Genomic DNA, 21,857 nt, shown 5'->3' with positions numbered 1-21,857 from the left:
AAGTTAGAAGAGAAGGGCTGTGATTGGTCGGGCGGGGAGCAGGATGGGGATGGGCAGCCGGTCGCCACGGTGATGCGCCTCTCTTGGGATTGGGCGGAGTTGACCTGAGAGTCATCGGCGGTGAAGGAGCGTCTCAGTTTGGCCCGCGTTGTGAAACCACACCTGAGACAGAGAGAGAGTGTGTGTGTGTAAACCTCAGACAGGTGTGTGTCTGTGTGTCTATGTGTCTGTGCATGTCTGTGTGTGTGTGTGTCTGTGTGTGTGTGTGTGTGTGTGTGTGTGTGTGTATGTGCAAGAAGAAGTTAAAGATCTTTGTTAACTAAGATCAACTGAGATACAAAATGTCCGTAAATGTTAGTTTTCTCACAACATAGATTTTATATAACTCAGACAGTGTTTCGTCATTTTACATTATGTGGACCTAAAGTAGCTCCTGTCCTAAAGTAGCTCCAGTCCCCTGCAAGCATCCGGGAAGCCAAGAGGCTGGGTGACTGTCTGAAAGAAGCATTGGCCATCAGCTGTCAGATTTATGTAAAAGAGAGGAAAACACTTACCCTGGAGGACAGGTTGGTACACGACTGTGCTAATGATATCGCCATTATTGCCTACACACACACACACACACACACACACACACACACACACACACAAGTAAATAAAGACAGGGGGCAGATGACAACGTGGGAAAATTCATTCTGTGGATAAAGATACTTACTAGAGCCACCACTGGAACTGCTGTTGAGATATCCTGTGAAGAAAAGAAAAGTTTAGTATCGTAGCATCTCCAAATCTCGTTTGGTCTGAACTTTCAGACTTTTCAGTTTGATCTGGATCGAGAACACCTCTTTATGTCAGACCAAATTTCAGCTGTTTGATTCTAGCGGCTACGGCCGCTTATTGTCATATCAACTCCAAACATCCTGGGCTGTCTCAAGCCAGAGAAATTGAACAAGCTCTGTTTAATGTTTTGTTTTTTATTGATGGGAATGAGCTCAGTTGGTAGAGCGCTCGCCCATATGAAGAGGTTTATTCCCTGGTGCAGAGGTCGCGGGTTCGAATCTGATGTGCGGCAGGTTTCCTGCATGTCTTCCCCCTCTCTCTCCCCTTTAATGCTGTTCTGGTGACTAAAGACACAAATACCCCCAAAAATACAATGTTTTATGATAATTTTGAATTGTTACAGCTCTAGTCATATGCTTGAGTGCACAGTGACTCTGAACAATGAACTTCACAAGACTTTAAGAGAAATTAAGTAGTTACCTTGGCTGCCTTTGTTTCCGCAAGCTCCTGTAAATAAAGACAATGTTATTACAGACTGTGTAATTACTCATGGATGAAGTCAAAATGGTGTAAATCTGCAGAGGCTTTTCATTGGCTGAGTCCAGTGAACTTTAAAGGTCCCATGCCATGAAAATCTCACTTTATTAGGTTTTTTAACATATATATGAGTTCCCCCAGCCTGCCTATGGTCCCCCAGTGGCTAGAAATGGCGATAGGTGTAAACCGAGCCCTGGGTATCCTGCTCTGCCTTTGAGAAAATGAAAGCTCAGATGGGCCAATCAGGAATCTTCTCCTTATGAGGTCTTTATTTTTAGCTATTCAGGAGTCGTCACCTCTGACTCCAAACAGAGCCATTATTGGATTGGGCTGAATTCTTAATTTAAAAGCTGAGTTTAAAATCTCAAAGACTGAAAACCAATATTGTCTCAATTTAGGACATGACCAAAACATATGGGTTAGATCTCCCTTTGATGCCTTGCAGCGGGTCACACGTTTCATCTATATTTGGGTACAATTTAGCCAACTTTGTTTTACTATAATGAATACGGTAAAGAACCTTCATCTGAATCAGATTGAGTCTTGCACAAAAAGAAGTCCCATTTACTCGATCAACAACTGGTGTCTTCAGATATGATGGTTCCTAACTCTCCTATCCATTCTGTTTTGATCTTTTCTATTGATACATTTTGGAATGACATGATCAGGTTGTATAGTTTTGAAATAAATCCCTTAAGGTGTGAAGGGACCTTCAGAACTAAATCTAAACGTGAATCAGAGGGCAATTGTGGAAACACAGAGCAGTGGGCTCTGAAGTTTTGAAGACTACATTTTTTAACAAGATCATTGTAACTAGCAAAAACATTATCAATAAAAAAGTCGCTACATTTAACTAATCCCTAACTAGTGCTGCCATTGCTTGAAAGTAGGGTCTAGCTTGGCAGCCGGGAAAAGATGGTTATTGCATATGGGGCTTTCCAAGGAAAAATCTGTGAGTTGAAATGCTTGTCTAAACTGGTTATATATTTTGAGAGTCGAAATTACAACTGGACTTGAGGAAAATTGCGATGGTGAGAATGGTGACTTCATTGTAATCAGCACCGCAAGAGATGTTGACTTGCATGATTTAGCTTCCGCTGCACACCAGTCTGTATCTGGAGACTGAAACCAATAAACGACTTTTTGTAAATTTGCTGCCCAATAATAATTTTACAGATTCGGGAGAGCCAATCCTCCATCCTTTTTTGGTCTCTCAAGAAGCTCTCTACGTATTCTTGTTTTTTTGCTGCCCCAAATAAAGGAGGACAGCAACCTATTAGTTGACTGAAAAAAGGACTTTGGCAGGAAAATTGGAAGACTCTGAAACAAATACAATAATCTGGGTAGCACATTCATTTTAACACAATTGATTTTGCCAGCTAGAGACAAATATATAACACTCCATCTTTGGAAGTCAGATTCAAGTTTTTTAAGTATGGGACTGTAATTTGAACAGACCAGTGTATGAGCGAGTGATATTAATTCCTAAGTATTTAATTAAAAGATTTTGATATGCAAAAGGGCAAGTCCGTATATGGTTTATAGGGAAGCATATACTTTTAGAAAAGTTTAGTTTATAACCTGAAAAGGACGTGTAGTCTTTGAATATCTTCACAATCTGAGAGGCACATGACAGTGGGTTAGTTATATATAATAATAGATCATCAGCATATAAAGAAACTTTATACCCGACATTCATTCTTTTAATACCACCAATAGACTGTGAGGATCTGAGTAAAAATAAATAAATAGCAAAGGGCTATGGGGACAACCTTGCCGTGTACCTCTAGACAGAGAGAAATACTGTGAGCATATTTTATTTGTGATTACAGCTGCCATTGGTTGTTGATAAAGCAAGTGAATCCAAGAAGTGAATTTTGAACCGAATCCAAATTTGTCTAATACAGCAAATAGATAGTTCCACTCAACTCTATCAAATGCTTTCTCTGCGTCCAGAGAAGAATGGTTAATATGCTTTTACGTCCGTTTTGGTGAGCCCAGAGGGAAAATATGCCATTTTTAAAAGTAGCCTACATTTACGGTAGCAAGCTAACGGTAGACTACAGAGAAAGTGTGATATTTTTACGTCCGTTTCTGAGCGTGTATAAAAAGCCGTCTATCAGCAGTGATTGTAGAGTGCATGTCTGAAAATAGCGCGGACACGCGCTTCACACCGTGAGCGGTCATGTGCGCCACTCGGCAGAAAAGGGAGAAAGAAAAAAAGAGTCTGCCGCTGTCCGGAGCGACAGAGGGAAAATATTTCAGTCGGAACCGAAATAAGGAACCAAAATGTTCGTTCTAATCCGGTCCGAATACTACCGTTTGCGTAGGAATAGCATAATGGAACCGGGTTTCGGTACCCAACCCTAGTCATGGGACCTTTAAATACACAGCGTTTAAATTCACTGTTCGAATACTGAATTAATTTGAAGACAACCTAACGTCTTTATGTTACAGCAGTATGACTTAAAGTGATATTTGGAAATGAAAATAAAACAAAAAAAAAATGTAATTCTCTCATTTTTAGGGTTATGAGGGCCAGCTGCATGGTAGAGATAGAAAACACATGAAATCATAGTACATTGTCTTGTTCCCCATGTTGACAACTTGTGTGCAAACTTTCTCACATATTTATTTCCAACAAAGTAAGTCAAACAATCTTATGGGACTTTGGAGGCTTTAATATTGGAGGGAAAGTGAAACACAGCTTGGACGGGGATGCTGTTCGGCTTTTCACAAGTTTAGACAGCTAGCTAACACTACGCCGACGTTTGCTAACGTTAGCGCAACAGCGTTAGCCTATATCTGTGTCCACGTTGTCAACATAAGACCTGTGGCGTTAGTGCTCCTTTTGTACCATAATTTTATTGAATGAAATATTGAGCTTTGCTCCTTTGAGATGGGCGGGTTTTTGTTAAGTTATATACAAAGCTAGCTATAGTTAGCCTGTATGCTAGCGGACATTAGAAAGGTAAACACTGCTCAGAGACTTATTAGGCGACGTCATCACTCACTACAATGGTCATTTTTTAGAGGCCCATTTACGATATAGAAGGTAAATATACACTGGAATATTTCTGTAAGGGCCTTTTACATACGATACTGGTATCGGTATCGGTATCGGATCATCTCTAGTCTGTATGTAAATGTTGCGGCGTGACAAAGGTAAAGACCAGAGCCAATTAAGGTACAGCCACCTGAGTTGACGTCAACTATTAGCTTCGTTGGGATTTGCCCATTTTTAACGGCAGTTTCAAATTGTGAGATTTGCAGAGAGAGGTGTCAATGGGACTTTGAGGTTCTCTGTATGTCCATTCTCTCCACCGAACTGTTGTTATTCAACTATGACAAGGTAAACTCGGTTTTGCATTCTATCACCCATGTAAATATTTGAATATTATTTAAATATAAAAAAATAACATATGATATTCGATGGTATTATAGAGGAAGATTACAATTTTCTAGGCCGATTCTGATTTCCAATTTTTCATTGAGTTTGACTTGCCGATACCGATTTTAGCCGAATCCGATTTAATTTTTTCTAACCATTTTACAGCACACACAAATATTTATTATCTATCTTTTCTTTAATAGACCATTTTACATTTTGCATAGAACATATAACATTTTTTGAACAGATAATCGATCGCTATAAAATAGAACTATATAAATTTCTCCTGGCGTGGGAAATTCACACACATCTAAAGTGCAATGTTATGGAAGAACCATTTCCTTCTTTTCACATCCAATATCCAACTAAAAAAATTTAATATTTTTAGCAAACTAAACTTCTGTATGAAAACAGGGAAAACAGGTAATGCATTTGTACAAAAGGCCGTCTATAAGCAGTGATTGTTAGAGTGCATGTAGGAAAATAGCGCGGACACGCGCTGTAAGTCATATAACTTATGTTGTCAGTACATTGTTAGCTTGTGATTTCGTTGTTTGTATTCTTCACCTGCTAGCTAGGTTGTACGTGGATGATGATTTGATATAATGACGATTGTTGAACGCCCTTGCTCACGTTTGTATTTTATGTGCATTATTTACATACTACAGTGGTTACACTGCATTAAGATAATGCAATTAATAGTGGGTTTATTGTTATTATTTGCTAGCCTAGTGTATTGTAGCCTTTACAATGTTATTTATTTACAGCATTTGACCGGCTTAAAATCGGCATATGTCAGACTGACCGGCCGGTTGCCGGTCATTGCGATCACGTGAAAATCGGCCAATCACCAGCCGTTCAATCGGTGCGTCTCTAATTGACAGCTCTACTCCATTGGTATGTTGTTGTTGTTGTTGTTTAAAGAGAACAATAGTCATGTTGCACCTACCAATTATTCCTCTTCTACACAAGACTAACAGCACCGCCCCAAGCCCGACCGCGACAAGGGTCCCGGACACAGCTCCAATCACCCCACCAATGATTCCTCCAGAGGCCTCAGGAACTTTATGATCTAAAACACAGAAAACATTCACATTGTTTGTTTTTTATTCAGTTCTCTTTGAACATCATTTCTATTTGTGGGGTTTCATGTATTAATCTTCCTTGTGACAGATTCTGTGGTGAGGAATCTTTGCCGCTACGGTACTTTCAATCATTTGAGACACGTTACTGGCAACTTCCTGCAATAAACACCGCAAAAAGAAAATGTGACAGATGACAAAAATAATAAAGTTTCTTACCCCACTCCTCCTTAACATGTAACTTGGATGCCTGATGGATCACTTCACAGGTGTAGGTAGACACGTCACTCCGTAAAATCTCCACGCTGTCTCGTCTCTGGAAGGTCTCGTCACCATTGGGTCGAACGCTGGAGGACCAAACCCCGTCAGCTGGAGTTAGAATACGGCCGTTCCTTTTCATGTGCAGGGTGATTTCTTTTGATAAGAAACCTGTGGCCAGGCACGTCAAAAGGATTTTTCCTTCAACTTTGGTGTTCTTTGTAAACAGGTGCACCTTCGGAGGAACTGAAAAAAAACCCCAAAAAAACGCAAAATGTTTTAATTAAAACACAAATATAACACAAAAAGTAATTGTTATACTAAAACTAGAAACATCAAACTGTAACTTTGTGCCTTTTGTCAAACTAAATTTCTGTCTGGAATTGAAGGTCATGATTGTTAGTGAATGTACTTTACTGTGCGTCCCCACTACTCCGGCATTTCCAAGCCCCTAAAAACGAAGACTTTTGGAAATACTGTGTTAGAAAAGTTATAATTATATATATATATATATATATATATTTAAGCATGTGCATCACTGTGTCAGTGGCAGCTGCCGCTTATGGTACTTTTCTACACACGGAGAGCCTCACTTCCCATAACAAACCCCGTCGGACTGACGCAGGGCTCTCAAGTTTTGAACAGAGTTCAGAGTGAGATTTTGGCGGCAGGGGTTTGGGTGGGGACGGAGTCTGATCTGATAAATGACAGAAAATTTGTACAAATATTTTTTTTTTAATTTAATTCAGTATTTCTTTGTGTGTGTATGTGTATGTGTATGTGCGCAATAATGAATACTATGCATTGTCTGGATAAAATATAATGAAATAGCCTAGGCCAAAGGTTTTCACAATGGGGGCCGGGAGGTTGTGCAGTAAAAATAAAAGGAAAGAAAAAACTAAAAATATTCCAAATTATTATGGGTACTGTTATAAAAATATTATGGGTAGACCTATTATAAAATGGGTATCTTTATAAAAATATAAAACTGTCAGAGTAGCCCTGCAGCTGATTCAACATGTAGCTATAATAATAATAATAATAAGCGCAAAAGCTACCCAGTGTTTCCTCTATGCTGATTTCTGCCGCCACAGTATCAGAAATAGGGCAGACGCACAACAGGGTTTCCGCTATGTACATGTAGTATATAAAGTCATAATTACATGACTCTAAAGAGCTGTGTGCGCTACTGAACTCCAGCGAACTGTCATCCGCTCTCTCTCCCCTCAACTGGTACAGTGACAGGACGTCATCACTCGCGAAGTCATGGCAACCTGATAAACAATAGGGCGAGTACACTTGTCACTCAATCTTAGGCAAAGTCACAAACAGCGACGAAAGCCGCAACTTGAAATCCGCACTCACTCAGCTGGTGCGTGGCAGGGCCTTCTGAACTCTACGGGGAACTCACTTGATTCCTCTACCTGTTCCACTGTTTAAAAAATAGCAGCGCAACTTGGTGGGCATTATCCTGGTAATTTTTCTGCCTGAGAAATACAAGGTGTGTGAGCGTGTGAACGGGTTGAAATGCGTGTGTCTCACGCCCAATGCGTGAGACTTGAGAGGTATGCTGATGTTAGGTCACATCCACCCGCTGCCCACGTGGCCACCTGTCTTAAAGGGGATGGGTTGGCCAGTAACAATCACAATCATGTAAAAGGAGAATGCTGAAAGTTTACTTTTCTATCAAGCAGCAAAAAGGTTTTAGCATCAACATCGCAACATCCTGCGTAGGGCTGGGACGGTATGGATTTTTTCTTACCGCAGTTAAAAAGCAAGAAATTCCCACGGTATTGTGGTATACTGCAACCCCCTCACAAGAGTAGCGTAAGTTAGAGCGAGAATGGCAGGGTGCCTTAAGTGAGTGACAATAAAACAACAAGCTAGAGCTTCTCAAGACACGGTCACAGGCTTGCACCCCCTTAAAAATACTAAGTAACTAAGTAAGTAATTAGTTTTGTCAGTTGTCTAAACAACAAAAGTTTTTGTGTAAATACAAATCATTTCAAGACCAGTTTCATATTTTGATAACCTGCAGTCCTTCCAATACTAAAGCTACTTCTATTATCTCTAGATTAAATTAATACATACTGGCTTCTGTTAGCTGCTTTTGTCCATAATCGATGAACTTCCCCAACCAATCGATGCACTCGTTCTCCAGGTAGCCTTTGGTGTATTCTTTTAGGACCTGGACTTCGTCCCACTTTCTCTTGGTCTGGACTGCTTCGGCAGTTGGAGCGACCCAGACGCCGTTGGCGTTGTCAAAATACAGGAAGTCGTTTCCGTCGTAGCTGTACATGTCCATGCCGTGTCGGAACTTGATCACTCCGTCCTTCATATCACCTTCGCAGCCGTGCATCCACTGGAGAATATGGGTGTCTGAAAGCAAAGTGAAGCACAGGACAGTGAAACTAATGGCTAACAACAAGGATGGACAACGGATGGTCCGGTGAATGAATGAACACATAGCACAGCAACACGATCCCTTTTTTCCTTTTGAGTCTGACCTTCTCAGCACCACCTTTCCCTTTTATTTTTGGGCTTTTCATCATTAGACGCTCACTGATCCCCCTATAATGCTGGGGGAGAAGGGGGGGTAGTAGTATAAAAAACGGAGAAGGATTGGCGGCCTCTAGCTCACCCAGTAAGAGCGTTCGCCCCATGTTGGCTGAGTCCTACAGCAGCGCAGGGTTTGAATCCGACCTGCTGCCCTCTGCTGTGTGTCATCCCCTATCTTTCTCCCCCTTTCATATCTATTCACTTTAAAATAAAGGTAAAAGCCCCCCCCCCCAAAAAAAAAAAACCTGAGGACACGCAGTTGGATGCTGTCCTCCTCTCTTACTTCAATGCCTAACGAATCTCTCTCTTTCTCTCCCTGACCCTGTCTTTCACTGGTTGAAGCCTGAAAATATTATAAACAAATTAATAACATAACTAATTCCACTGGTCGGACTGTTGAGCTCTGTTTCAGACTGATACCTCCGGTTCAGGCTGGTCCTCATCCTCAACACGTGCCTTTTTCAGTCGGGGAAAATACTTTTCTATACTCATCTGGATAGGGATGGGCGATATGGCCTAAAATACATATTGCGATATACAGTACATTGCAGCTTCTTGTGATAAAAATATATATCATCCATCCATCCATCTTCTTCCGCTTATCCGGTGTCGGGTTGCGGGGGGAGCAGCTCCAGCAGGGCACCCCAAACTTCCCTTTCCCGAGCCACATTAACCAGCTCTGACTGGGGGATTCCAAGGCGTTCCCAGGCCAGGTTGGAGATATAATCCCTCCACCTAGTCCTGGGTCTTCCCCGAGGCCTCCTCCCAGCTGGACGTGACAGCTCTGCCCCTCTGTTCACCCGAGTGTCCAAAACATACGGCCTCAGATCAGATGAAACGATTATAAAATCGATCATTGACCGTTGGCCTAGGGTGCTCTGGTACCAAGTACACTTATGAGCATCCCTATGTTCGAACATGGTGTTCGTTATAGACAATCCATGACTAGCACAGAAGTCCAACAACAAACAACCACTCTGGTTTAGATCAGGGAGGCCGTTCCTCCCAATCACGCCTCCAAGTGTCTCCATCATTGCCCACGTGCGCGGTTGAAGTCCCCCAGCAGAACAATGGAGTCCCCCACTGGAGCCCCATGCAGGACTCCACTCAAGGTCTCCAAGAAGGCCGAATACTCCGAACTCCTGTTTGGTGCATATGCACAAACAACAGTCAGAGTATTCCCCCCCACCACCCGCAGGCGTAGGGAGGCGACCCTCTCGTCCACCGGGGTAAACTCCAACGCAGCGGCGCTCAGCCGGGGGCTTGTGAGTATCCTCACACCCTGTGCAACTCCGGAGAAGAAAAGAGTCCAACCCCTATCCAGGAGTATGGTTCCGGAACCGAGACTGTGCGTAGAGGTAAGCCCCACCAGATCTAACCGGTAGCGCTCCACCTCCCGCACCAGTTCCGGCTACTTCCCCCACAGAGAGGTGACGTTCCACGTCCTCAGAGCCAGCGTCTGCCGCCCGGGTCTGGTCCGTCGAGGCCCCCGACCTTCACTGCCCCCCGTGTGGCAGCGCACCCGACCACAGCGGTTCCTCCCACAGGTGGTGGGCCCATGGGCTGGAGAGATGGGGGGCCACGTAGCTTTTTCGGGCTGTGCCTGACCGGGCTCTGTGGCAAACCCGGCCACCAGACGCTTGCTGACGATCTGGGCCTGGCTCCAGACGGGGGCCCCGGGCTTCCTCCGGGCAGGGTCACTTCACCGCTTCCTGGATTTTTCATAGGGTTTTTGAACCATTCTTTGTCTGGCCCCTCACCTGAGACCACTTTGCCTTGGGAGACCCTACCAGGAGCACAAAGCTCCAGACAACACAGCCCTCAGGTTCATAGAGACACACAAACCTCTCCACCACGATAAGGTGATGGTTCCCGGAGAGGCAATATATATCATGATATATAAATTATAATATAACCATTTCAGACCAGGTTACATAGACCCTAAGGAAAGCCAAACTGCTAAATGTATTTTTTTTTTTGAGAATGTGTATTGGGCAAAACTGTAATTATACAACATAAGTGCGCCGCTGCTACATGTACATAGCAGAAACCCTGGTGTGCATCTGCCCTATTTCTGATACCGTGGCGGCAGAAATTTTACCATGGCGGGCGGCCACTACAAAATCAACATAGAGGAAACACATGGACGAATCTTACCCGTGTCATTCTGTCTCATTCGTTCCTTCAGGATGTTGATGTTGACTTTGAACCACTGCTGCTTGCTCTGGCGGGACTGGGTGCCTTTGTCCCAGTAATCTGCAGGCAGTTTCTCTTTCATCCAGGCCTGTTTGGGAACTTTCTTCTGGTTGTCGCTGTCAAAGTAGTCGATCATCCTGCCGTCCAGCAGACCCATGGCTGTGAACTCGTGGATGCCCGGTAGGCCGACAGGTTTGGAGAAGGCCGTGTAGATGTAAGTGAGGGAATGGATCTCTGAGAGTCACACAGGTAGAAAGACAGACAGATATAGATTAGATGAGGAAGATAAGCACCAGTAGATTAAGTGAGACCAACCCATCCAAATAATTGATCCTACATTGAGATTTCCGCGTGAATGTCTACGCTGTAAACAGCGGACGTAAACATACACGCCACGTGGCATTATTGCGAAAAGAAAGCGACAGTTGAGTTTAGGAAATGTGACACGTGGAAAGGAAACGTGACACACGGGACACGAGCCCCGATTTCCTGAGTGAAAGTCCTGTGTTTTACCCATCCACCACCCTGACCAACCTCCCTACACGGATTTTCGCCCTTTCATACTACTCGCTACGGCATAAATTCACACGCAATTGCACTACAAAGCGAGTATGTGTCTTGATAACACGCCATAATGGTATACGGATTGGCGTGTCATACATACGCCATTTCATGAGATCTGTCATCATTAAAACACACATCATTTACTCCTGTAGACATGCCCTCGACCCTCTACAATTTGCCTACAGATTTGGGAGGGGGACGGACGATGCCATTGCAGTGCTTTTAAATTATCTGTATACACACCTGGAGGGTTGTAAAACGCATGCTCACGTTTTATTTGCAGACTTTTCATCACCATTCAATACCATCCACCCACAAATTTTAGCAAAAAACTTAGAGACAATTTTCAGCTAAACTCAACACTAATGAAATGGATCTTGGACTTCCTGAGTGGACGGCCACGAAGAGTAAGGGTGGGGAACACATTATCTAGGGTCCACTTCACTTCAATTGGGACACCACAAGGTAGTATCTTGTCACCATTGCTATATATACACTGACTGTTGTTGCTGCTGTTTACTGGAGCGAGATGAAAGTGAACATGGTCCAGTGTTGCATGAATTTGCTGACTGGTGTGAAAACTCCCACTTGCATTTGAATACGTCCAAGACCAAAGAGTTGGTCTTTGATTTGAGACGTGGGGCTTCCTCACCCACTCCAACTCTGATAAGAGGAGATAGAGCTGGTGATGGAGTACAAATATGTCTTATCATTGACCATAAATTATCCTGGGATGAGTGTGCTAATACCGTTTTTAAAAAGGGCCAACAATGCTTGTATTTTCTTAGGAAACTTAACCATTACCTAATTCTAACCCTAATCCTAAAACCAAGTCTTAACCCTCAAACAGCCCTTTAAACTTGTGGGGTCCAGCATTTTGGCCCCACAAAGCTGTCGGGACCCCACAAGTATGCTGGATTCCAAAGAATACAGTTAAAGAAGAACACACACACACACACACACACACACACACACACACAAACAGAACTCAATGCACAACAACTGTAGTAAAACAGGAAAGACTTGAAACCTAAAAAGATGCTTTGTGGTGTGGCTACTAAGTAAGGTGTGAGTTGCTGCCCAGATGTTTATCTCTTCCTGTCCGACTTCCCGTTTTGCCTCCAGTGTGAACACAGCTCGTTAGAAAACTGTGGTGAAGCTTCGCATTGATACATTAAAGTTATGTGTGGACAAAACACTGCAAAGAAATACATTTTCACGGAACTCTTCTCTTGCTTTGAAAACGTAGTTTTTATTAGTTTGTAATCTATCGCACAAAACAAGCATCTTTTTAGGTTTTGGACTGACCAGCTCGACAAAACAAACAATTTAAATAACTTTAGAGTCTTCTTGGGTTTCAGGAAACTAAGATGTTTCACCATTTGAAATACCAATAAGAAACGATTAACAACAGTAAACATAATCAATATAGCTTTACTTTAACTTCAACAGCATATTATACTTTTAACTGAGTCAGATATCTCCTTCATGTTTTATACCAACACTGCATGCATACAGGATTTTATAAACAAAATGGATTTTATTTGTTGTTTAAAGTGATGGTTCAATTTCATCTCTTTGACCATAATCTTCAGAAGCTTTTTTTACCTGGGTCGAACATTGGGAGGCGTGGCGTAGCGTAGCATAGTTATTTGCTGCTATTAGAGGCTAATGGATCGGAAGTGTTTCTTAACAATACTCCCACTAATATTGTCCGAAATGATACCAAACGTCTACAGTAGTACAAATAGGTTATGCTCTCATAAAACGATGGATTGTAAAATTTGTAAGTACACCAGAAGTTTATGTAAATAACACTTGCCTGCTGGCTTCTGCTCTCTGCTGCTGCTGCTGCTGTTACTACCGGCAGTAAGAGTGCTTAGGACATCTACAAATTACAACACCGAAAGAGATGCAACAAAAATATTTATTAATTTAATGATTAAATAAGGTAATGTCTCCAAACTTACCTCAATTATTACTTGTCTCCTGCTAGTTATACTACAGCACTTACTTTAAAAAATAAGTTAAATTAAAAAATATTTTTGTTGCATCTCTTTTCGGTGTTGTAATTTGTAGATGTCCCTAAGCACTCGTCTTACAGCAGCAACAACAACAGCAGAGAGCAGAAGCCAGCAGGCAAGTGTTATTTACATAACCTTCTGGTGTACTTACAAACTTTACAATCCATCGTTTTATGAGTGCATAACCTATATATACTAGTGTAGACCTTTGGTATCATTTCGGGCATTATTAGTGGGGTAATGTTAAGAGACACTGGATCCATTAGCCTCTGCCTAAGCTATTCAGCGGCTAACGCTACTCTACGCTAACTCTCCCAATGTTAGACCCAGGTGAAAAAAGCTTCTGGGGGGGTGTTTGGCTCGAGGTCATGGTGCAAAGGACCCTAGGGTGAAATTACTCCGAACCATCACTTTAACCCTTGTGTTGTCTCCCCTTCGACCTGCAACTTTTAGTTTTTCTGGGTCAAAATGTAAAAAAAAATCCAATATTTTGGTAGTCTTTTTCGACACAAGTTTTCTTTTTTCTTTTCTATGTTTTTCAACGTTCTATTATCAGTTATTGTCAAAAATGATTCATCAAATTAAATTATCAAAATAATGAACAGAAATTTGAATTTTAAAGACGTCACAACTTTGTCTATTTTTTACTTTTACTTTTGACCGCCACTCACACGACCGTGTTGAAAAACTCTCAACTTACCGCCGTTTGCCGCCAGTCCTGTCCCCAAAAGGACAAACACTGCGAAGAAATACATTTTCACGGAACCAGACTCTTCTCTCGCTTTGAAAACTCTGTTTTATCCTCCGGTTGGACCGTGTTTTTGTGCTCCGTGTCAGCCTGCAGACCGACTGTCTGCTGCTTCCTGTTTTTTATGTCGACTGATATATATATATATATATATATATATATATATATATATATATATATATATATATAAATAATTACTCTTAGACTTTGGATTTGACTGAAATACTTTCACATTTACATTCACGTTTGCAGAGATTGAGAAGCATTAACTTTATTTGAAAGACAACGGACACACACACACACACACACACACTCACACACAGGTACCTCGATTTATAGTTAACAATAACAGACACCACTGACACAAGCGTCAAGTTCTCATAGTGCAGACTGCATGTACTTTATAAATGATTATTGTTATTATTTACAATATTGAAGTTCTTACCTGCAGTGACGTTACAGCCCAGAACAAAGGCCAACAGGCAGCTACACATATTCACCCTCATCTTTCTACAGACTGAAATGATTCAGAGCACAGATATAAATATATATATAGATATAAACATCTGATCTCATCTTCTATTTAAGTTGAGAACAGGAACTGTGTGGGTGGGTCTCTTTAGTGTGACTATGTGATCATCTTACACCAACAACACACAACTGTGTTTGTATTGTATTGTATTGCATGTTTGTTTTTCCACTGACAGTAAACGATTAGCGCATTAATATTCTGTTTTAAGTTTCAGCTTTGCCTTCCGGTAATGAGACTTTTTGTTTTGTTATATTAATTGAAACATTTGAATGTACTGTATATTTCTTCAAAAACATCCCTTGTGTAGCAACCTATGGCGGAGCTGGGGGGTCTCTACTGGGGCTCCAGCCCCAAATGTTTTATCCAGGTTACAGCCAAGGGGGGTAAGCTTCTCCTCTGAATGCGTAGCTCCTATGGCGCCATTTTGATGCTAACAAGCCATCACCTCCCATTAGCGTCCCATTGACTCCCATTCATTCTGACGTCACTTTGACAGCGAATAACTTTACATCTGAAGCGTTTAAAGACTCTATTTGTCCATTGTTTATTTCTAAAGAAACACGACAATGTATAAAAGGCTCCATTACCTTGTACCTAACGATATGGCTCCGTAGCAGACGCTTTTATAAAAATAGGCTAATGATTGTATCATAACCATGCAAATTACTGTACAGTACAGGAGCAGCTCACAGGCAGTTTGGACTTCCATTAGCTGTTTAGGTTTAATTGCTAATGTTAACTAGCATGTTAGTGATCAATAATTAGCCTGTGCCTATGTTATCTCCTTACATATACCTACACTCTCCGTCTCTGTAAGATTGGGAATGATTATGATTTCTCTTGGCACAGGTACCAGAAGACTTCACACTTTCAGACAGGTTGCTCACGTCACATTTACGTCTTCAAGCTCAGTTGGAGGCTGCTCAGTAACGCTCAGCCAGCACCGGAAAAGTGCTTCTAATAGCCTTCATTGGTCTCCATCCAGAGACACGGGATCTGGTGCTCCATGTCAATGGTTACAGCCCAGAACATGGCCAATAGGCAGCTGTGGATATTCACCCTCATCTTCCTAAAGACTGAAATGATTTAGTGCACAGAATAATAGTGCGTTCCACTTGTACTCGGAAGTCGGATTTTCCTTGCTCAAAAGTTGGGAAACATGCCCCCGATGCCTTCAGATTTCCGAGCTAGGAACTTGAACAACCTCCGAGTACCCAGAGTACTCGGAGCTAAAAATCCAACATGGATAAACCTTGGATCAACAGTACTGAAAGCTGTAGTAACATACGGTTTATTAAGCAGCTGAACGGTGCGACTGTTAGCTTTTAGCTCCAAAAGACTTTATGTTTCTACTAGTTATTATTATAAAGTTATTAAGTTATGAATCAGAAGTGCCGTTTGGCGTTGTATACGACGCGCTCGACCTCAGAAGGAGCAGTGTGTAGGATTTAGTGGTATCTTGCAGCGAGGATGCAGATTGAAACCAACTGAATACCCCTCCCCTCTTTTCCAAGCTTGTAGTCAAACCTCCAGATGCCTTTAGGTAATTTAAAGGGGTGATAGAATGCAAAACCGATTTTACCCTGTCATAGTTGAAAAATGACAGTTTGCTGGGTAAATAGGACATACATAGAAGCTCAAAATCCCATTGACACCCCTCTCCTCTGCAAATCTCTCAATTTGAAACTGCTTCTGAAAACGGGCGAATCTGAACAAAGCTAAAAGTTGATGTCAACTTCCCAACTCCTTCTCATTTGGCTTTACCGTCTAGAGGGGAGCGTAGAGGGGAACGTGTGTGTGTGTGTGTGTGTGCTAAGCTCAACCAATCAGCATGCAGCTCATTGAAATATTCATGAGCAGACCATATAAGGCAGAAAAACTCTCGTTTCAGTCCAGTCCCATTTAACAGGGTAGCATTAGGGCCAAAAAAAACAGCAAAAGAGTCATTTTCAGCCCAACCAATGTTACATACCCTATTAGGAGACCTTAAGGAACAGCGTGAAATACCGTATATAACCATTATATCACCCCTTTAACACACGAGAGGACCTCTCTAGAGCCAACACATTCTCACTCCCATCGTCAAAAAGCGATGCTTGGTCAGGTGCCTGTTTTGTCCTTCCACACTTTTTAGAAGCTGCCAGCGTCTGTTTTACGTTATAATCCTGTGGAGTGAACCATGTTACCCTGCCAGCTTTTAAAAAAAATGTTTAACTATATTTGTTTTAGAAGCATTTATTGGTGATTTTGGACGGTAGAAAGTGCTGCTTTTTGTTGGATCTCTGTAAATTATAGAGTGTGGTCTAGACCTACTCTATCTGTAAAGTGTCCTGAGATAACTCCTGCTCATCCTCCTGCCTGTCCGAAGTCCTCGAAGGCCTCCGGAGAGGAGACACACACTGGTGCACTTTGGGAATCGTAGTCCAGGAAGAAGGTGGGGTTTTGCAGCTGAAGCAACTGGCTGGCTGGCTACAGTGGTGTTCCAGAAATAAAAAAAATTGCGGTCAGACAGTTATTTAATAATTGTTACAGGCCTTCATTGTTTCTCTAGATTTTTCTTACCATGTATGAATGGTATCGTAGCATCTACAAAACGGGCTAATGGGGCTTTCACACCCACCTTGTTGGGTCCGAACTTTCAGACTTTTCAGTTTGATCTGGATCGAGAACACCTCTTTATGTCAGACCAAATTTCAGCTCTGTTTTTTATTGATGGGAATGAGCTCAGTTGGTAGAACGCGCGCCCATATGAAGAGGTTTATTCCCTGTCGCAGAGGTCGTGGGTTCGAAGCCGACCTGTGGCAGGTTTCCTGCATGTCTTCCTCCTCTCTCTCTCCCCTTTCATGCTGTTCTGGGCCCAGTTTTTCAAAAGTAATCCAGTGGGATCTCGGATCACGGATTGGATCAAATCTTGGAAATGGGTTTTCCGATCTTACATTTGATCTGGATCAAACCTGCTCTTTGGGTTTTTTCAAAACCTTGAATTTGGTTTGGGATCTATTTGATAAAAAAAAAAAAAGGATTATCCTGATCCCATCAGAAGGGTGGATTCAGTTGTGATTTTTCGAACCAAATAAAATGAGAGAATGTGAATGATCACAAAATCAATGTTTACTGATGATATATACATTTCTTCATATTTGAAGCATATTTGAAGCATGTCACATCTAATGACATATATAAAAACAACATAATAACAAAAAAGGAATGTAAAATGTTTCTGTTTATTACAGTGTTTCTGTTTATTAAAATTAAAACAAACAATGGCTATTTGTGGCCACCGGTATTTTGCCTACCTGTTGTTCTTTGCTAAGCCAGTAGGCTACACTGTTGGCTCCATTTAAGGCTCTGGTAAACAGGATTTGGTAATCCTGAAATTTGGTATTTGGATCACAGTGATCCAATCCAATTTTCCTTTAAAAAACTAGCATAAAAGTAAGATGGATCAGGTGATCCTGGATAGCAAAACTTGGGATTTCCAAATCCGTATCAATTTGAACCTGATTACATTTTTTGAAAAACTGGGCCCTGGTGATTAAAAGGCAGAAATGCCCCAAAAATAATCTTAAAAAGAAAAATACAATGTTTTATGATAATAAAGAGGCGTGGTTTACTTTATAGGGTGTGTACCTGCGTATCTGGGTCCCATAACTGTGATAAATAACAAAAGATGTATCCTGGGATTTATTTAAACTTTAATTTGTTTGAAAAAGTAATGACTATTTTATTTTATTATTATTTTGTTAATTGCAATTATTTCTAAGACAATTAATGAATGATGGAGCTGGTCTGTGGGCTAGCAGGGTTATTTGAGCAGTCAGACAAGAGGGGCCTGAAGGGGGCGCTCTTGAAGAAAGATAAGGGTAAGATTAAGATTACCCTAGAGATAAGGGTTGATTTGTAGAGGAAGAAGAGCTTGACTGGGGCATGAGGCATCTGCCCATGGAAGAGCATGACTGGGAAGTCATGTGTGCACATGTCCACAAAATGTAAACAGTAAATCATCAATCATAATACTTCTTTTACATCTTGGCCAGGGGACTACAGATGAAAAATAGCCTTTTGGCTAATTCTGGCTTTTTTAACCATGTTTGTTCATGTGTTTTATGAAATTGCACTGTCCCCTTCTAAATAAACCAATAAATCAAATCATGAGTCTGTGTCTGAGTTTTTTTGTGATTGTTGCAGGGCAAAAATCCTTGATTATGCGGCACGTTGCGGCACACGATGAAACTGCGGGAACTTGCAAAAACTGCGGTTTGATGAAAAAGAGAAAAAAAAGTGATCCCCCCCAACATTTTTTCAACTTTCTGCTAAGATGTATTATGGGACTTTTTTGCAATGAAAATGTGGGGATTATGAAATCATGCAAGCCCTGCATATTTTGCGCGGAAATCGGCAATTTATGCAGTGAAAGTGCGACATATTTGAAAAAATGCCCCCCCCCCCGCATAGATATGTGGACTTTGGCTGATTATGCGTTGAATTATGCGCTCGCATAATCACGTTTTTCTGGAGGGACTGATATAGGGATGAATCCCATCCCTGCCAAATAGCGAGCCACTGTTTACAGTTACAGTTTAGTAAAGTGAAACAAATAAGACAGTCAAAGACTAAACCAAGTGAGGTTTTTGTATTTTATTAAAAATATATTTGCAAATATAGGAAGAACATAAATTTCACAAAAGACAGCAGCCCAGTGTGGAAAAGTTTCTTCAATGAGTGAACAGGAACATTGAGCTTAAATACATCTTTAGAGTGACAGCACATGCACTTGGCTTATCATGACTCTGCATTTTCTACAGGCAATCTGATACACATGAAGACAATCGAGAAACACAAGAGACATCTCGGAGCCAATTTGTTTTCTTTCCCCTCTGCCCTACTTTCACATTGAGGTCACATGCCCCTTACATCTCAACTGGCATGGGAAAACTGAATAGGCAGAGAAAGATTTGGCAAAAAAGAATAGGCAGAGTGAGTTTACACTCACTACGTTTACAAGCAGCCAATAACCCGTTCAAAACCGGAATATTAGCAATAACCCGGTCGCGCACGGCCATGTAAAAAACACGAATATGCTCATATTCCTGTTTTTAAAAACCCGAATCTGCTACCTGGGTTACCCCTTTTCTAACCCAAAATTTTGGTCATGTACACGCCTATCGGCATATCCCCATCAAAAGGAACATTGATTTGTGTTCTGCGCATGTTCTATTTGCAAGGAATCTTGGTCTTTTGAGTAGAGGAACTTCTTGTATGCGCCAGAAAACCTGCGCGCAGTATACCAGAAGTAAACAAGAAGTAGAGGTAAACATGGCGAGACGCAGCACAGCACCACACTTTTGGAGCGAGGAGGAAACCAATTTCTTTATTAGTGTGGTGAAAACCATGAATATGATGTCTTTTGTTGACGGCAGAAAGTACCGAGATAGTGAGATTTATAAGAAGGTGACCGAAAAGTTACGCTAACCGTGCGTCGCCGTTTACATTGGGATATTGCCAATTGATTACAAATTCCATGTATACAGGAGTAACTCTCTCTGCTCACGCATGTAAACGGGTTATTCCGAATGTTTCAGAAACCCGAATAGTGACCTTAACATGACCATAATCCGAAAATTGACAGCTTGTAAACGTAGTCTGTGACCTTGTACCCATTTATCGGTTTAGACAAACAGTGCTCACATTATGTTCCAGACTTTGTGATTGTAACTTAGTTATAATCAGAATGGAAATGAGATAAACTCCCTTTCAGCATTGTGAGAGAAAGCTAATAGAAAAGAAAATAAGACAAACATATAAAGAATCATGCTTAAATGTAAATTTGCCATTACACCACATTCCCAAAACAGATTAAAACTGTCAATAAAACCTATATTGTGGAGGCTGCACGTAAACTGAAGCCAGGTGTGACTGCTAAGTCGTCTAAGGCCTACTCCGCGACCTAGAGATGGAAGTGGGCCCGAAATAAAAAACGACTTCCCAGTGCTCTTTAAAGCATCAGTGAGAAGGTTAAAGTCTCGCTTTGTGCGTTCACTCTCATGATAGTGTAGCACTTACTACGAGTAGTAGATAAGTTAGGACCAGGATCTAGGTTCAGAGGAGCAGTTTGTGGCTAAATAATAATAATACCCAGACCAAAAAGTAAGTAAATGCCAGCTTGTTTATATGAAGAAATAGAAAGAATTTAGAAGCAGATATAAATAATAAATGGTACCAATAACACAGTTCACATAAACAATTTACATAACATAGACACCATCTTTGCATTTAAATGCAATCTACCGTATTCAAGTTTTGCCCTTTTCTTGGAATGAAAAGAAATTAAATACTATTTTTCTTATTTTCAGTTTGACTCAACTTATTTGGTTTCAAGAATAGAATTTGCTATTTAGTTTCTATTATCTTGAGTTAACTCTTTAAGTTCTAGTTCTAATCTTAGTTAGTCATAAATTCTTATTTCAGCTTATCTAGGGATATTTTAGAATCTCTGTTATTTCCCTATTAACCTGCTACACCAGTGAGCTACTGAACTAAGCTTTTGCAATATCAAAACCCATTTGCCAGTTTGGCCAATAGGCTACATGGAAAATAACAAGTGATGTAAAATCAAATATAACATTCACAGTTCAACAAAATGAGTCTCTTTTCAACAAGTGCAAACTCTTGCTAGCGACCACGTTGTGCAGTCCATACAAATCCTGCGTGATGTGACGCAGAAGAAAAAGCGTTATCGGTTTACAGTGAGTCCGCTCTTACCGAGATCCCAAGTCCATCAAACTCCACTCGTATCAAAGAATTGTTGCAGACCAGTCCTACCGCAACCGGGATGAATGAGTTGGTGTCCTTGCACAGCACGCTGGTGAACCACACGGATGCAATGTGATTGTCGGTTGAGGATTTTCTCACGGGAGGCTTGCCATCTTTACCGTCTGCTTGCAGTGTATAAAGCGTTTTATACACTAGACGCAGCCCAGCTGGCGCATACAAATGTGACGTCATGGGATCACCGTGGTGGTCGCGACACTAGCTGCAGTCTTCTCCTGAACAGAGGTGGCGCTAATGAGCAAAGGCTACCGACGTTGCTCTTTCTATGGACTAGAAGAAGAAGACAAAGGTAAACAACGGCAGAACTGGCAGCAGCATTGCCGTCAATGCTTCGATTTGATTGGATGAGCTACTT

General features: G+C 41.5%; 1 protein-coding gene across 2 annotated transcripts; it reads right to left on the bottom strand.

The window, feature by feature from the left end:
* Positions 1 to 590: 590 nt before the first annotated feature.
* Positions 591 to 14,233, bottom strand: LOC120571112 (H-2 class I histocompatibility antigen, Q10 alpha chain-like). Of its 2 annotated transcripts, XM_039819799.1 has the most exons (7): positions 14,092 to 14,233; positions 10,765 to 11,037; positions 8,140 to 8,427; positions 6,010 to 6,294; positions 5,658 to 5,780; positions 1,261 to 1,287; positions 591 to 748 (listed from the first exon to the last, which is right to left on the bottom strand). In XM_039819799.1, exons 1-7 carry the CDS (start codon positions 14,144 to 14,146, stop codon positions 606 to 608), a joined length of 1,194 nt encoding a protein of 397 aa, XP_039675733.1. In that variant the 5' UTR covers positions 14,147 to 14,233; the 3' UTR covers positions 591 to 605. The 2 variants fall into 2 exon arrangements, with proteins under 2 accessions (XP_039675733.1, XP_039675734.1); XM_039819800.1 differs by lacking the exon at positions 591 to 748 and having other exon boundaries at positions 1,229 to 1,287.
* Positions 14,234 to 21,857: the final 7,624 nt, after the last annotated feature.

This window comes from Perca fluviatilis, chromosome 13 (assembly GCF_010015445.1).
Source record: "Perca fluviatilis chromosome 13, GENO_Pfluv_1.0, whole genome shotgun sequence".
In the NCBI taxonomy this organism is placed as follows: domain Eukaryota; kingdom Metazoa; phylum Chordata; class Actinopteri; order Perciformes; family Percidae; genus Perca; species Perca fluviatilis.
This window is presented reverse-complemented; position numbering and strand designations above follow the sequence as displayed.